This window comes from Haematobia irritans, chromosome 2 (assembly GCF_050003625.1).
Source record: "Haematobia irritans isolate KBUSLIRL chromosome 2, ASM5000362v1, whole genome shotgun sequence".
Taxonomy (NCBI): Eukaryota; Metazoa; Arthropoda; class Insecta; order Diptera; family Muscidae; genus Haematobia; species Haematobia irritans.
Window position 1 is genome coordinate 75,236,334 of NC_134398.1, and position 17,383 is coordinate 75,253,716.

General features: G+C 37.7%; 1 protein-coding gene and 1 long non-coding RNA gene across 3 annotated transcripts in view; one reads left to right on the top strand and one right to left on the bottom strand.

The window, feature by feature from the left end:
* LOC142225539 (uncharacterized) overlaps positions 1–17,383 on the bottom strand; it is an 801,202-nt gene that overhangs the window by 737,958 nt on the left and 45,861 nt on the right. The gene's annotated exons all lie outside the window — the stretch shown is intronic.
* Positions 1–17,383, top strand: part of LOC142225537 (venom allergen-1-like) — a 196,216-nt gene that overhangs the window by 55,619 nt on the left and 123,214 nt on the right. For both annotated transcript variants that reach the window (XM_075295328.1, XM_075295329.1), the window contains exon 3: positions 2,803–3,038. In XM_075295328.1, coding sequence (XP_075151443.1) covers positions 2,803–3,038 — 236 coding nt within the window. The remainder of the gene's footprint in view (positions 1–2,802; positions 3,039–17,383) is intronic.

Consider the following 17,383-nt stretch of genomic DNA (forward strand, 5'->3'; position numbering starts at 1 on the left):
TTCGTTTCTATTCAAGTAGTTCTCCTATTACAGCATCACTCGCCATATTTTTATCCATTGTAATCGGCGATAGAAATCAATATTTTCGAGATTTGGTTGGCTGAGACAATAAATGGCTATTTTGCAAACTTTGGTGTATCTACGAATAAGTCATTACATATTAGGTGATTATATGCTTTAAATGCACTATTTATTTTATGGCCGAAAGTATGCCTGGGGAGAAGTACTTTCCTTCTAGGACATGCGTATGTAAATGTAATCCGAAGCGATGCCAATTAATAAGTGGTTATTAATTTTTAAATAGGCTTACCTACAAGATTACCGGGTAATGAGATTTTTTGCTGGGTTAGTTCATCGCATCTGCTGACAATTTATTCTAAGAATAATATTCGTAAAGGCACACCAGGTTATGAACGATGAAACGTTTAACTTAAAATTTGCAAATCTTCATGAAATGTTGTCTACCATTTTTGAAGAAAATATCTATAAATGTAATTACATGTGAACTAAAAATATTTCATTGGGTAATTTTCTACCAACAATTATTAACTATAGAAATTGTCAGTAAGAAATTGCTATCCACTTTCAAGTTCATTTTTCGAAAAAAATATACAAAAAAAAAAATCTTATAGTAAATTGCACTTCTTATATAGAAAGTACTTTACATTTCACAAGTAGTTTTATACAAGTAATTTTATAGTTAATTTTCGTTGAAGATATGAAAAATGAACTAAAATTCTGGAAAATTTTGTAATAAATTATTGTAAAAATCTGCTTAAATTTAAGAGACACTTTTATTTCTGTGCGGATATTGGGAAAGAAGTTTTTACAAGATATGTCGAACCATGTAAGTAGTGTAATAGAAGATCGATTGCGTCATGTCCGTTCGATAAATATGTCGGATTCAAATGCGACATGCGAATGCGACAACGAACCTAACCGCTCAATAGATACACAAACTGGAGGACATAAATAATATTAGGACTATCAAAATTAATAAACCTACGATATTGAAAACTTGCCAAAAACCACAACCGACTTTAAAAATAATCACTTCATATTGCAAAAGACTTGAAGAATATACGAAGGCCAGAAAAAGAATAATTTCGGACTTATCGCAAAGCCATCGCACAAAAAAGTTGTTTATCAGTAATGCCATATATTATGTTATCTATGAGCTCATCTTCGGAAATGTCTAAATGAGAAGCCAGCTCAATTTTGTCATTATAATAATCTACGAAAGATTCATTATATTTCCACATACGTGCCTCAAACTTTCGTCTCATTACGAGTTTTGACTCCTTCATAGAAAAAACTGCTTCCATTTCTTCTAACAATTCGCTTACATTTTGGGCAGCGAAATTGGGTTTGGAGTGCAACCAAGCCTGCACTTTTCCTTTAAGTTTACTTAATAAAAGCGCTTTAGCAGTGACATCATTCACATCGTAAACTTTGACTATGCTAAGGAATTGATTTATCCATATTTCTGGGTACACTTTTCCATTATAATCAGGAACAATATCCTTAATAACGACAAAAGACGAATCTATTTTGCCACGGTTGCTGTCATCCATTTTTTGATCTGAACAATATTTTGTTTTCGGCATACTTTCAAAGCCATGACAGACATTTTTTCCCACCACTGCACTCTTCAGGAGCTCGTTCTCTCGGCGAAGCAATTCTTTTTCACGTTTTACAATATCCAGCTCCTTTTTTATCAAATTGTACTGCACCAATTTGTTTTTCTCATACAAAGCTTCAAAATTTTGAGTTATATTATTTTCTGGCATACCTTTTTCTTCCGATGCAACTATTTCATCATCGCTTTTTCTTGGAAAGATAGATGTTGCTCCAATTTCAGCATTCTCACAATTTTCCACAATTTTGCCGCTTGCCTTCTCATCATCGTGAGCATCATCAATGTCATCTTCCACATTAACCAACATTTCAGGACATTCTCCTCGTTCTAGGGGATCAATCTCTTAATACCAATGTATTTTTTGTACCCGATGATGATTTTCCAAGTCGTTGCAACCAAAACCGCAATTGAGGCACTGTATAATCTTTAGCACAAATATTCTCCATTATTGCAAAAGCACTGGGAAAAAAATTTATATCCCACTTCTGAAAATTGTAGTATGACCGTAGTCCGAATAAAACACAATACGCCTGCTTCGTTCTTCAAATATTTTCAAACTAAAACTCATTTTTATTCATATGACAATTAAAGTTGATCCAAAGTCTAATCGAAAATAACTTAGCATGCTATGACAAATAAAAACTCAAAGACTACTTGAACAAATGTAACATTCCATGTTGTTAACACATAAATACAGAAAGTACAATATTGAAACTACTTAGACTAAAATATATTAATATAATAACAAGTATATATAGCATAGGTAACTGTTTGGGTATTAAAAGTATTATACATATATCTTCTTAATCCAAAGGATACCTTATTGCTACACGATTTAAAGATTTTTGGAGTAGAGTTCGCTCTACGAGAAAAAATAATGGCAGATGATATGAGATCAGATATTTAAATGGGTTGATTAAGAGAGAGAAATTTTTAGAAACAAACATTTCGATATGAAAAAAAGAAAAAGAACATAAAAGAATTTCCGGAAAATACAATAAAATTATATGAAAGATTCTAACAAGTGATGACGTAATTTTATCGTTACAATTTGAAATTTTAAATTAACGGAAACTAATTTAAATAAAGTGAAATCTAGAAATATTACGTTTTTCATATAACATACTACAATAAAATACTAAACTAAAATCTAATTTTTTTAGCAGTGGGATGACGCCCTGGCCGAGACAGCAGAGTATAATGTAAGAAGCTGTGTGTTTGCACACGATGAATGTCGCAGTACTAAAAAATTTCGAATGGCTGGACAAAATATTTACACAGCAAAAACCAAAAATTTATCTATTACTGTGAAAGGATTTATAAAAGAGGCCCTACTGTTATGGTTTGATGAACAAGTTGATGCTAATTATACAGTATTAGGATCCTATCAAAAAACGGAGTAAGTTATTATGAAGCTACATATAATGATCATAGATAATTGCTATATGAATTATAATTGCAAATAAATCACATTTTTCTTATATGTATAGTCAAATTTGGAAAACTTGATTGTCCCGTGTAAAAATGGATGGATCTAATTGGATATGATCAGATCTCAAAATGGGCCCCTTTGGATCTAACAAGATATGATGCGATGTAATAAGATATATCTAGATATAATCCCATATATGACAAGATCTAACATCAGATCTATCTACATATAGGGCTATATATAATTATATCTAAGGCATTAGATCTAGGCCAATTTTGATATCAGATCTAATTCTATTGCAATTTGATATAATCATATCATATCTTACAGATCTAATTAGATCTCTCAATTTCCATTGGGGATTTTAAAATATCAAAAATAAGCCGTTTGCTAATTTTTTTCATGTAATGGTCTCTTGAATAAAATAGTATAACTTGCTCAGGAAGGTACGCAAAATTTCAAGTCAATGAAATCCTTCATTCATTTCAATTGAGGCACCAAGAAAGGCCTCGGTACCACCTTGGACACAGGGACTGATTCGGGAATTCTTCAAAACACTGATATCCTGGAATAAAGATTTAGATTGTTTCAAAAACGTTAAGCTAACATTTCCACGTACACTTACTTCCTAACTATTTATCTACCCTGAAGTTTTCCTACAAGGTATATATAACGCATAGACATCACACATGATTTGTTTGGTCGAATTCTTCTTCCACATCAAGAGAAATCATGCAGTATTCATCTTCAGACATCCCTCTCAGGAAATGACCCGTTATTACAAATGTAAAGTGTGACAACTGAGACCTTGGGAACATTAGTATATGTAGTGAGCGCATTAACTCACCTATGTTATTTTTTAGCTGATAAAATCACAGTAATTATGATGCATCCTGACATTGAAATCTGAACTATAACGAGAAAAAGAAACAAACGAATGGATAATTGGTCTTGAACTAATTTCTTTTAATTGTCACAATTCCTTATATATACAAGATACGAGGGCAGTTCGGAAACTTCTTAGCCTAGCACAAAAAGCGCGGTATAAACAGAAAAAAGTTAAGTGTTTAGGAAACTTCCATCTCTGTTATGAACACATGTTAAATTTTGTTTCGATCTGGCAACTCCTTCATATAGAAACAGGTGTTCAAAAAAGACGCATCCGCAATTTTTTTACAACTGAAAAATTAGAAATGCGTGTCATTAAATATTTACATAAAAAAGTTTTATCGGGACAAGAAATTCATAATGTTATGGTGAATGTGTTAGGTGAAAGTGCTCCTTCATATGCAACAGTAAAAAAGCATTGAAGATGAACCACGTAGTGGACGTCCAAAAACAGCAACAACAACAGAAATTGTAGCCAAAGTGCATGATATGGTATTAAATGATCGACGAAAAAAAGTGCGTGAAATTGCTAATATCATGGGCATCTCAAATGATCGAGTCCATTTAATTTTGCATGGAGAAATACAAATGAAAAAGCTTTTTGCAAAACGGGTGCCGTATTTGTAAACAGTCGATCAAAAACGCATAAGAATGAACATTTCTCAAACTTGTTTGGATCGTTTTAAGCGAAATAAAATGGATTTTAAGCGTCGTTTCATAACTGTTGATGAGACATGGATCCACCACTATACTCCAGAGATAAAAGAACAATCCAAACAATGGACTGAAGCTAGAGGAAGTGCCCCAAAGAAGGCAAAAACATTTCAATCGGCTGGTAAGGTTATGGCAACGGGTTTTTGGGACCTCAAAGGTATTTTATTGATTGACTATCTACAAAAGGGTAAAACAATAATGTCAGAGTACTGTTATGTTTTTATATTGAGGCGTATTTAATTACCCGATAATTAAAACACAGTTCTTTTCAAATAACGACAATCTACAATTTATTTGTTTAACTGATTGGTTTCACTTATTTGCTCTACGATGTGTACTGTATAAACTTTAGCTTACGACTCACTTCACAGCTCCCTGTGTCAGCTCTTTTATAGTACTGTATAACGATATCGAAAATTCTCGGTCGTTTGACCTATAATATTCTAGACTATTCTACTACCTGGTAGATGTCGCACGGCGACATCGCACATATTTATCGGCCCATGCTCATTGTTTTGGCTACAATCAACTGGAACATTCTACTCTGGCAGATGTCGCACAGGCATAGATGACTATCATATTAGCACAACTACAACAATAAGCAATGAAGATAACAAAACAAAAAGGGGTTACTTTACAATGAACGATTGGGAAACTAAGAACACAAAAGATGTTTAGGAAAGTACTAGAAAATAAAGAAATGATTTTGACAAGTGATGGCGTAATTTGACTCTTACAATTTGAAAATTTAAATTAACGGAAACTAATTTGAATAAACTTAAATCTAGATATATCAAATTCGTAACACTGCCTCCCGCTTAAGCCTGTTCAGGCACAGAACCCGTTCCGTATGGAGCCAAACGTTCCAGGTGAACGACTTCCATCTTTGTCCTTGGGCTGTCGTCCTTTTGAATACGGTATACAACATCATTGATCTTCTTGATGACTTTATATGGGTCTTCCCACTGTGTTTGTAGTTTAACATAGGACATAATCCTTTCCTTCGTTGCGGGTTGAATAGCAGAACCAGTTATCCTTCTTTAAAGTCCTCATTGTTCGCTGCACGATCATATATCGCCTTCATCCTGTTACTGACCATTTTAATTTTGTTTCGCACTGATTCGTGAACTTCACCAAATGTGTTTGGTATATCGTTACTGGTTTCTTCCATGGCGAGCTCATTAGGTGTATCGCCGAATATCAAATCTCCGGGCAACTTCAATTCCGTTCCGAATAGAACCTGGGCCGGTGTTCGTGACGTAGAATCGTGTATGGCTGATCTATACGACAGCAAAAACTTGGGTATATGCTCGTCCCAGTCTCGTTGGCTTTTATTTACCACCTTTCAAAAATGTTCTTCCAGGGTGCGATTAAACTTTTCTACCATGCCATCAGACTGTGGATGCAATGGCGTAGTCCTTTTTTTCTTGATATCATGGGAGTCACACATCTCTTTGAATATGGCCGATTCAAAATTTCTTCCTTGGTCTGAGTGTATCTCGGTCGGCACACCGTAGCGACATATCCAGTTCTTGTCGACTACATCTACAATCGTCTTCGCCTCTTGGATAGGAATGGCATATACTTCTGGCCATTTGCTGAAGTAGTTCATGACCACAAGGACATATTGATTTCCAGAATCACTGGGAAAGGGCCTGCAACGTCCATTGCTATTCTTTCAAAAGGCGCTCCTGGCCTATACTCTTGCATAAGACCTCTACTTTTTCGTCTTGGCCCTTTCGCCTTTATGCACTTTTCATAATTTGCCACCCATTCAGCAATTGATTTCTGGCATCCAACCCAGTAAAATCGTTGCTTCACTTTCTCTGCTGTTTTGGTTATTCCTAAGTGACCTCCACTAGGTCCATTGTGGAATTCCATCAAAACATCCTTTAACTTGGAATCTGGCACGATTTTCAAGTTGCGCCTATTCTTGCCATCTTCACTTTCCCACTTTCGTTGTAGGGTTCCGTTGACTAGACATAGACTGTCCCATTGAACCCAGTATGATATCATTAGTGGACTTTCGGCTGCGATGTCTTTCTTGCTAGGTTTCTTATCTTCCTCCTTTGCCGAAATAATTTTACTCAAGGTTGGGTCTTTGCGCTGTTCTGTTGGCCAGTCCGCTCCAGATTCGACGTGCAACAGCCGGATATCAACGATTTCTTCCTTATGTTCAGCTTTCGAGCAGTGTTTGCATTCGACATTACAAGGTCGACATGACAAGGCGTCCGCGTTGCCATGTTTGCCACCTTTTCTATGCTCGATACTGAAATCATAGCTTTGGAGTCTTTCTATCCAACGTTCCAGCTGAGCTTCCGGATTCTTGAATTGAAGCAACCATCGTAGAGCTGAATGATCAGTCCTTAGCAAGAAATTCTGCCCATACAAGTATTTGTGGTAATGCTTTACGCTTTCTACGACAGCAAGCAGCTCTCTTCTAGTTACGCAATAGTCCTTCTCGGGCTAAAATATCCGATGACCTTTTCATTACCGTCAATCTGTTCAGATAGCACACCACCAATTCCGTACGCACTAGCATCTGTATCCAAAACAAATTTTTCACCAGGAATAAGATATGCCAGGACAGGAGCAGAACATAAAAGTTCTTTTAGATGATGGAATGACTCCTCCTGTTCCTTGTTCCACTGGTACTTCGTACCTTATTGCGTTAATTTATGGAAGCTTGCGGCGATACTGGCGAAGTTTGTACGAAACGCCTGTACTATGTGCATAAACCAAGGAAGCTGCACAACTCGTGGAGATTCCGTGGACGTGGCCAACCTTTTACTGCTTGAATTTTGTCTTCATCGGTGGATAGGCTCTCTGCTGTACCATGATGGCCCAGGTACTTAACTTCTCGTTGGAAAAGCGAGCACTTATTAGCGTTAAGTCGTAGACCAGCGGCTGAAAGTTGCTGGATAACATCCTTCAAGTTAAGGTTCTCGTCAAATGTCAAGCAGGACTTCCAATGCAACCCCTTTAGTACCCGCTCCACCAATCGCTCAAACGTAGCCGGAGCATTGCAGAGCCCGAATGGCATTACATTGAACTGCCAAAAACCGCCATTAATGCCAAAAGCTGTCTTTTCTTTGTCTTTCTCGGCGATCTCTACTTGCCAGAATCCACTCTGCAAATCAAGCGAGGAAAACCATGTTGTTCCGGTTAGTGTGTCCAACATGTCATCAATGCGTGGAAGTGGATAACTGTCTTTCTTGGTGACATCATTTAACTTTCTGTAGTCCACGCAAAATCGGGTGCTTCCATCTTTCTTTCTGACTAGTACAACTGGTGAGCACCAAGGACTTGATAATGGCTCGATCACACCACTTTCTGCCATTTCCTTTACGAGCTTATGTACCTCTTCTCGTTTTGCCAGTGGAACACTTCGTGGGGCCTGTTTTATTGGTCTTTGCTCTGTAGTATTTATTTCATGCTTCACAACAGATGTTCTTCCATGATTTCTCTTCTCAAAAGCAAAGGCAGAGGCGTTTTTCGATAACAATTGCTTGGCCTTATTTTTCTCGGTCGGTGATAGATGACGTGTCCAAGCTTCGACATAACCTTCAAGATGTTTCTTCTCTGTGACATGTGCCTTCGATGAGTTGCTTTAAAAATTGACTATTGCCTCGGCTGGTGTACTTTTACCAATCTCAGAAAATTTTCCAATAAAGGGTGATACGGTCAAAATTTCGTCAAGGGAAAACGCGTGTAAATCGGTGAAATCGTTTATTTAAAAAATCAAATTAAATTTCTTTTTCAAGTTCAATTAGTATAAAATTCAGAAAAATATTCAGTTAGGCTTTAGCTTTTCCAAATCCGAATTGCCGGGCCTCACGCTTGACACCTGCCATCAGATTTTGTACAGCCACCTTGTCCACCTTCTTCGCCGCAGAAAGCCAGTTTGCCTTGAACTGCTGCTCAACCTTAGCAGTTTTTTGGCCTTCTTTAGGTTCCGCTTGACAATAGCCCAGTATTTCTCAATTGAGCAAAGCTCTGGCGTGTTGGGACGGTTCTTGTCCTTGGGAACCACCTGTACGTTGTAGGCGGCGTACCACTCCATGGCCTTTTTACCGTAATGGCAAGATGCCAAATCCGGCCAAAACAGTACGGAACAACCGTGTATCTTTAGGAAAGGCAGCAGACGTTTATTCAAACACTCTTTCACGTAAATTTCTTGGTTGACAGTCCTGGAAGCTATGAAAATGCTGCTTTTCAAGCCACAGGTACAGATGGCTTGCCAAACCAGATATTTCTTTGCGAACTTTGACAGTTTTATGTGCTTGGAAATATCTGCTACCTTTCCCCATCCTTTTGCCGTATAAAACTCCTGTCCCGGAAGCTGCTTGTAGTCGGCTTTGACGTAGGTTTCGTCGTCCATTACCACGCAGTCAAACTTCGTCAGCATCGTCGTGTATAGCCTCCGGTATCGCGCTTTGGCCGTCGTATTTTGTTTATCATCGCGATTTGGAGTCACTACCTTCTTGTAAGTCGATAGTCCGGCTCGTTTTTTGGCTCGATGCACGGTTGTAGACGATACACCCAGCTTATTTGCGGCATCTCGGAGAGAGAGGTTGGGGTTTCGCTTGAAACTACCGGCGACTCTCTTTGTCGTCTCAGCGGCTTCCGGTTTTCGATTTCCCCCCGATCCCGACTTCCTGGCTGTTGACAAACGTTCCCCAAACACTTTAATTACATTTGTAACGGTTGATTTTGTGCAACTTTTAGCGATTTTGCCAGCTTTGCGTGCGAGTAGCTCGGATTTTCGCGATGCGCGAGCAAAATTTTCATACGCTGCTCTTCTTGCTTGGACGGCATTTTGACAACTGAAGAGTGAATTCCAAAATCACAATAGGAGCAACATTCTACACACACACACCTTCAAAATGAGGGGTGTTCAGGTTCTTTAAATGCAAAATTGAAAGAAATACGTCAAGTTTATATTGAGCAAATTTTGACCGTATCACGTCAATGTACGCTTGTCGCCGTTAATAAACCCCGCGACAGTTAAATTAGGGCTGTTTTCTTTTTGCACTGGGTACAACATTTGTATGGGCTATCCAGAACATCGTTGCACTGGTGTTCTATCCAGAACATCTCATCAGTGCAAGTCGCGCCGATCTTGCCAGATTGTGTTTTGATAAAGTGACGCTTCATCGATTCACAATAGCACTTTATTGTGACTAATTTACCGAAAACATGAAATGCAAAGTGGTATAGTCTCATAAATAATCGCAGCAGTAAATATTGTTTACTAATTGGAGCATTTCATACATTAACAAGTATATACGGCCGTAAGTTCGGCCAGGCCGAAGCTTATGTACCCTCCATCATGGATTGCCTAGAAACTTCATCTAAACACTGCCATCCACAATCGAATTACTTAAGTTGAGGTAACGCTTGCCGATGGCAAGGTATCTTAAAACCTCCTCTTCTAAATTGTATGTAAGTCCATACGTGGCATATATGAAATCAAAAAATATCGATCCAATACGTATATAATTCAGTTTGACAAAGTAGACGTAAAATTTTGACAAAATTTTCTACAGAAATAAAATTTTAACAAAATTTTCTATAGAAATGAACCGATATGGACCAATTTTTGTGTGATTGGACCAATTTTGGTATGGTTGTTAGCGACCATATACTAACACCACGTGCCTAATTTGAACCGGATTGGATGAATTGTGCTCCTCCAAGAGGCTCCGGGGATCAAATCTGGAGAATATTTTATATGGGGGCTATATATAATTAGGGACCGATATGGACCAATTCTGGCACGGTTGTTAAAGATCATATACTAACACCATGTTCCAAATTACAACCGGATTGGATGAAATTTGCTTCTCTTGGAGACTTCGCAAGCCAAATCTGGGGATCGGTTTATATGGGGGCTATATATAATTATGAACCGATGTGGACAAATTTTTGCATGGTTGTTAGAGCCCACATACCAATATCATGTACCAAACTTCAGGCGGATCGGATGAAATTTGCTTCTATTTGAGGCTCCGCAACCTAAATCTGGGGATCGGTTTATATGGACGCCATAAATAATTGAGGACCGATGTAGACCAATTTTTGCACGGTTGTTAGAGACCATATACCAATACCATGTACCAAATTTCAGCCGGATCGGATGCAATTTGCCCCTCTTTGAGGCTTCGCAAGCCAAATCTGGAGATCGGTTTATATGGGGTCTATATATAATTATGGACCGATATGGACCAATTTTTGCATGGTTGTTAGAGACCATATACCAACATCATGTACCAAATTTCAGCCAGATCGGATGAAATTTGCTTCTATTTTAGGCTCCGCAAGCCAAATCTGGAGATCGGTTTATATGGGGGCTATATATAATTATGGACCGATGTGGACAAATTTTTGCATGGTTGTTAGAGACCATATTCCAACACCATATACCAAATTTCAGCCGGATCGGATGAAATATGCTTCTGTTAGAGGCTCCACAAGCCAAATCTGAGGGTCCCTTTATATGGGGGCTATACGTAAAAGTGGACCGATATGGCCCATTTTCAATACCATCTGACCTACATCGATAACAACTACTTGTGCCAAGTTTCAAGTCGATAGCTTGTTTCGTTCGGAAGTTAGCGTGATTTCAACAGATGGACGGACGGACGGACGGACATGCTTAGATCGACTCAGAATTTCACCACGACCCAGAATATATATACTTTATGGGGTCTTAGAGCAATATTTCGATGTGTTACAAACGGAATGACAAAGTTAATATACCCCCATCCTATGATGGAGGGCATAAAAATGCAAGATTTCACTTCTTTTCTGTGATTGTTTTATATACCTATATATAAGGACTGTTTTTCATATATTTGGTGTAAAAATTATATGTTTGGAACTGAAACTTGTAGCACATTATTATACTCTCCACCATAGGATGGGGGTATTATATTAACTTTGTCATTCCGTTTGTAACAAATCGAAATATTGGTCTAAGACCCCATAAAGTATATATATTCTGCGTCGTGGTGAAATTCTGAGTCGATCTAGCTTTGTCCGTCCGACCGGCTGTCCGTCCGTCTGTGGAGAAGTATTGGTCTAAGACCCCATAAAGTATATATATTCTGCGTCGTGGTGAAATTCTGAGTCGATCTAGCTTTGTCCGTCCGTCTGTGGAAATCACGCTAACTTCCGAACGAAACAAGCTATAGACTTGAAACTTTGCACAAGTAGTTGTTATTGATGTAGGATGGTATTCAAATGGGCCATATCGGACCACGTTTACGTATAGCCCCCCTATAAACCGATCCCTAGATTTGACCTCCGGAGCCTCTTGGAGGAGTAACTTTCATCCGATCCAGTTGAAATTTGGTACGTGGTGTTAGTAAAAGGTGGTTAAAATTTCAAGGGCCGATGTTGATTTTGAATAAAACACAAACTATTTAGGAAATTATTGTAATTTTATTTTATTATGATATATTGGTATTACTCAATATGTATGGAACAAAATATCGGCCAAATGGGCGCCGCGACCTCGGTGGCACACCTTCATCCGATGGTCCACATTTGCGATAACGCTGAGGCATAATGGAGGTTCTATGCCGTTAATTTGCCGTATTTTCTCATCCTTTAGCTCTTGAATTGTTGCTGGCTTATCGACGTACACCTTTTCTTTCAAACAACCCCAAAGAAAAAATTCCAACGGTGTCAAATCACATGATCTTGGCGGCCAATTGACATCGCCATTACGTGAGATAACACGGCCATTGAATTTCTTGCGCAAAAGAGCCATTGTTTCGTTAGCTGTGTGGAAAGTGGCACCGTCCTGTAGAAACCACATATCGTCCACATCCTTATTTTCCAATTCGGGCCATAAAAAAGTTCGTTATCATCTCACGATAGCGAACACCATTCACAGTAACTACCTGACCGGCCTCATTTTGGAAAAAATACGGCCCGATGATGCCGCCAGCCCATAAACCGCACCAAACAGTCACACTTTGTGGGTGCATTGGTTTTTCGACAATCACTCTTGGATTCTCATTCGCCCAAATGCGGCAATTCTGTTTATTGACGAATCCACTGAGGTGAAAATGTGCCTCATCACTGAAAATGATTTTCTTCGAAAATTGATCATCCACTGTTGCCATTTCTTGGAACCATTTAACACGTTGTTGGATTGTGTAATACACAATGTGTATCTCTCCATGGTTCAAATTGAATAAGTCTAAAATAAAGAAATGTCAAATAAAATTCGGAAAAGAACTTGGCGTTTAAGTGTGGTTCACATTCAACATCGGCCCTTACAATTTAACCACCCTTTATATGGTCTCTAACAACCATGCAAAAATTGGTTCACATCGATCCATAATTATATATAGCCCCCGTATAAGCCGATCTCAAATTTTAACATCCGGATCCTATTGGAGTAACAAAATTCATCCGACCCGGTTGAAATTTGGTACATGGTGTAAGTATATGGTCTCTATCAACCATGAAAAAATTTACCCATATTATATATAGCCCATATAAATATATATATAAGCTCGATCACCAGATTTGACATCCGGAGCCTCTTGGAGGAGTAAAATGCGTCTGATCCGGTTGAAATTTGGTACGTAGAGTTAGTTAGCAGTGTATAATTATATAGAGTCCCCATATAGTCCGATCACCTGATTTGATCTCCGGAGCCTCTTGGAGGAGCAAATTTCATCCGATCCGGTTGAAATTGGTACGTGGTGTAAGTATATACCAACTATGAAAAATTTAGTCCATATCGGTCCATAATTATAAATAGCCCCCATATCAACCAATCCCCAGATTTGAACTCCGGAGCTTCTTGGAGGAGAAAAATTTATTCGTTTGGCTAAAATTTTTTACATTGTGCTAGTATATGGCCGCTAACAACCATGCCAAATTTGGTCCAAATCGGTCTATAGTTGTATACAGCCCCAGATAAACCGATCTCAAATCACACAAAAATTAATTACCGCGCAAAAGTTCATATCGGATTGTAATTATTTGTAGACTTCCCTATTTATACCGGTCAGGAATTGAATTATATACGAATTTAATCTGCCTTGTTTGTCTAATATATACTACGTATGGACTAACTTACAATTTACAAGGCGATGTTAAAATGTTTTAAGATACCTTTCCATCGCCAAGTATTGCCAAGTAATTCGTAGATGTTTCTACTCAAGCCATGGTGGAGGGTATATAAGATTCGGCCTGGCCGAACTTACGGCCGTATATACTTGTTTTTAATTGTAAACATATAATGTTCATAAACTAGCATAACATGTTTGCGACATATATGTTATTATGTTAGAACATTTTAAGGGTGTGAAGTTAAAGTTGTTTTCTAAAGTTGTTTTAGCGAAGATACAAACCACTTTAATTTTTTGCATTTTCGTTTTTGTTGCGAATTTAAGACTTTTTTTTGCAACAAATTTCTTTTTCGGGCATTTCGAGGAAGAGTTAAAAAGCAAAAGTGTGTATAGGGCATTATCTCGGAGATAGGAGAACTCCCCCGCAAAGAGGGCAGAGGCGTAGGTCATCTAGTTAATGAGATAAAAGGGCGGACATTAATGTATTTTCTAAGAGCTAAAAACATTGATGGGACACAGTTTTTACAATATTTTAATTGATTCTATTAGCTTTAAGGGTGTAGAAGACTATTCTGGAGATTCCATGAGCGTAGCTGGGCTTTAAGTCTGAGGGGGGTCAATTATATTTAGGCCGATTTTGTGGGTCGATTTTCGGGCATTTCTAGGAAGAGCTAAAAGGCAAAAGTGGGTATAGCATATTAGCCCCGAGCTAGGAGAATCCTCTCCCCCAAACGCCAGAGGCGTAGGTCATCTAGTTAACGAGATAAAAGGGGGGACATTAATGTATTTTCTAAGAGCTAAAAACATTGATGGGTCGCAGTTTAAAAAAAAAAAATCAATTGAATCTATTAGCTTTAAGGGCGTAGAAGACTATTCTGGAGATTCCATGAGCGTATCTGGGCTTTAAGTCTGAGGGGGGTCAATTATATTTAGGCCAATTTTGTGGGTCGATTTTCGGGCATTTCTAGGAAAAGTTAAAAGGCAAAAGTGGGTATAGCATATTAGCCCCGAGCTAGGAGAAACCTCTCCCCCAAGCGCCAGAGGCGTAGGTCATCTAGTTAACGAGATAAAAGGGGGGACATTAATGTATTTTCTAAGAGCTAAAAATCATTGCTGGGGCATAGTTTTTACAAAATTTTAATTGATTCTATTAGCTTTAAGGGTGTAGAAGACTATTCTGGAGATTCCATGAGCGTATCTGGGCTTTAAGTCTGAGGGGGTCAATTATATTTAGGCCAATTTTGTGGGTCGATTTTCGAGCATTTCTAGGAAGAGTTAAAAGGCAAAAGTGAGTATAGCACATTAGCCCCAAGGCAGGAGAATGCTCTCTCCCAAATGCCAGATGCGTAGGTCATCTAGTTAACGAAATAAAAAGGGGGACATTAATGTATTTTCTAACAGCTAAAAATCATTGCTGGGGCATAGTTTTTACAAAATTTTAATTGATTCTATTAGCTTTAAGGGTGTGGAAGACTATTCTGGAGATTCCATGAGCGTAGCTGGGTTTTAAGTCTGAGGGGGGTCAATTTTAAAATTTTAACTTTTCAACGAAAATTCACAAAAAATCAACCAAATTTCGTCGTGATTTGTTGCTGATAGACTAAATGCAATCAAATATGAACAAATTTTGTTAATTATTTTATATTTACGACTTTAAAATAGAGTGAGTTAAAACCCAATTATATGCCTAAACTGTTCAAGCCTCTTTTTGGCTATTTCTGATAGACGAAAACGAACCAAAGGGGGTACACGTTTGTAACCCCAACTGTGGAGCGTACCCCACTGAAAATCCCATGGGCGTAGGTCATCTGTGTGAGAAGAAATCAGGGGGGTTCAAATCAACTTTTATGTCCGTTTTTGAACGCATTATGGACACAATTTCTTTTAAATTTTGAAATAAATAGAAAGCCCAGATTGAGAAGAAAGCTACCGTTATATTTCCATAAACGTAGCTTATTTCAATTTTAAAAGGGGGCTAAGTAATTTTATCAAAAATTTCGATATGGATTTTCACCTATTTACAACCCACAACAACGAACTAAAGTGCGTATACGTAGGTAGCTGCACCCTTGGAGCATCCCCCAGTGAAAGCACCATGGGCGTATCTCATCTGTGAGAAGAGAAAAGTCAAGGGGGTAAAAGTACTTTCTGTTACTATTTCAACTATTTTCAACACCGATTTTCACCTATTTACACCCCACGACAACGAACTAAAGTGGGTATACGTAGGTAGCTGCACCCTTGGAGCATCCCCCAGTGAAAGCCCCATGGGCGTACCTCATCTGTGAACGGAGAAAAGTCAAGGAGCGCTAAAATATTTTTCAGTACTCTGTAGCGGCAAATTTTTTTAACAAAGGTTTCATATGTGTACCAATAATATTCGTGTTCTCTTAGTCATGATTTTATCGAATCTATATATTATTATCCTTGAATCATTTATTTAAAAAATTTTGTATATATATTGTTGAAAGCCTCATATTTCTACTCGATCATTTTTGCTAACAATGTTCGCGAACAGAACTATTGTCACTAGAGTTCATACACGGTGTAGATGCCAAGTAAGAAGAATATTATTAAAATTGCGCGCGTCTGAAGTTGGCAACACTTTTCACTTTTCTCTTTAAGTTGGCAACACTTTTCACATGATTGTAACCTAGGGCACAAATATGCAAAGATAATCGAATTCTATTGCAAAACACCAAAATGCTCAAAATATATATATTTATTTCAAGTATTCTACATAAAAAGCCAAAAATACAAGTAATTCAATTTTATATGCAGAATTATTAGCACGGGCACAGCGTTAAGGCCGGTATGCACCTCTAGCGAAAAATTTCATTCCCATTAGAAATGCATTGTTATTTATGCTAACGAAATTTTCGGTAGCGTTCAATTTCGTAAGCTGGTACGCACCTCTAATGAAAATAACAGGGTTGTCAAAAGCATATTTTGGCAGCAAACATTTAATTTATTACAATCATTGTGTGCGTAAGAGTTTTAAAAGGTCTGTAAATAATAAACAATTTATTTGAGGAATATTTGGAACATAAATTAACAATTTTTAAAAGCGATTAGCTGGTTTAAAATTTGTGTACACAGCCCTGTTTTGTTGTTGTAGACATAAAAAAAATTTTGCTACCGAAAATTTCGCTAGTGGTGCATACTGCCCTTTATACGGAGGCAAACATGTATATGAAGAAGCGTTCATATTACATGATTATTTGTACAAAATTTTGGGGATGCCATATAATGGGCCGTCCACACTATAAGTTTATCCAGTATTGGTATTCTGTATTTCTTCACGATAATCGCATCTTTTACGAAAAACGTGTTTGCACTAACGATCGTGTCATTCTGTAACTAATCTGTAGCAACTGTTGTTTAAGCTGCGTTTCGATTGGCAACCCTGCTACGAAATTTGCATGAATGAAATTTTCTGCTCAAAACGTCAATTTATTAGAGAAAACAAACAACCAAAACAAAAATCTTCGTTTTTAGTTAACGATGTATTTATTGTTATATGCATAGAAAACAACACAGCTGATTTTAACGATTGTAAATGTAGTTTAAAACGTCTACCGAATAGCTTTGATGTTATTTTTCTTGTTATCCCAT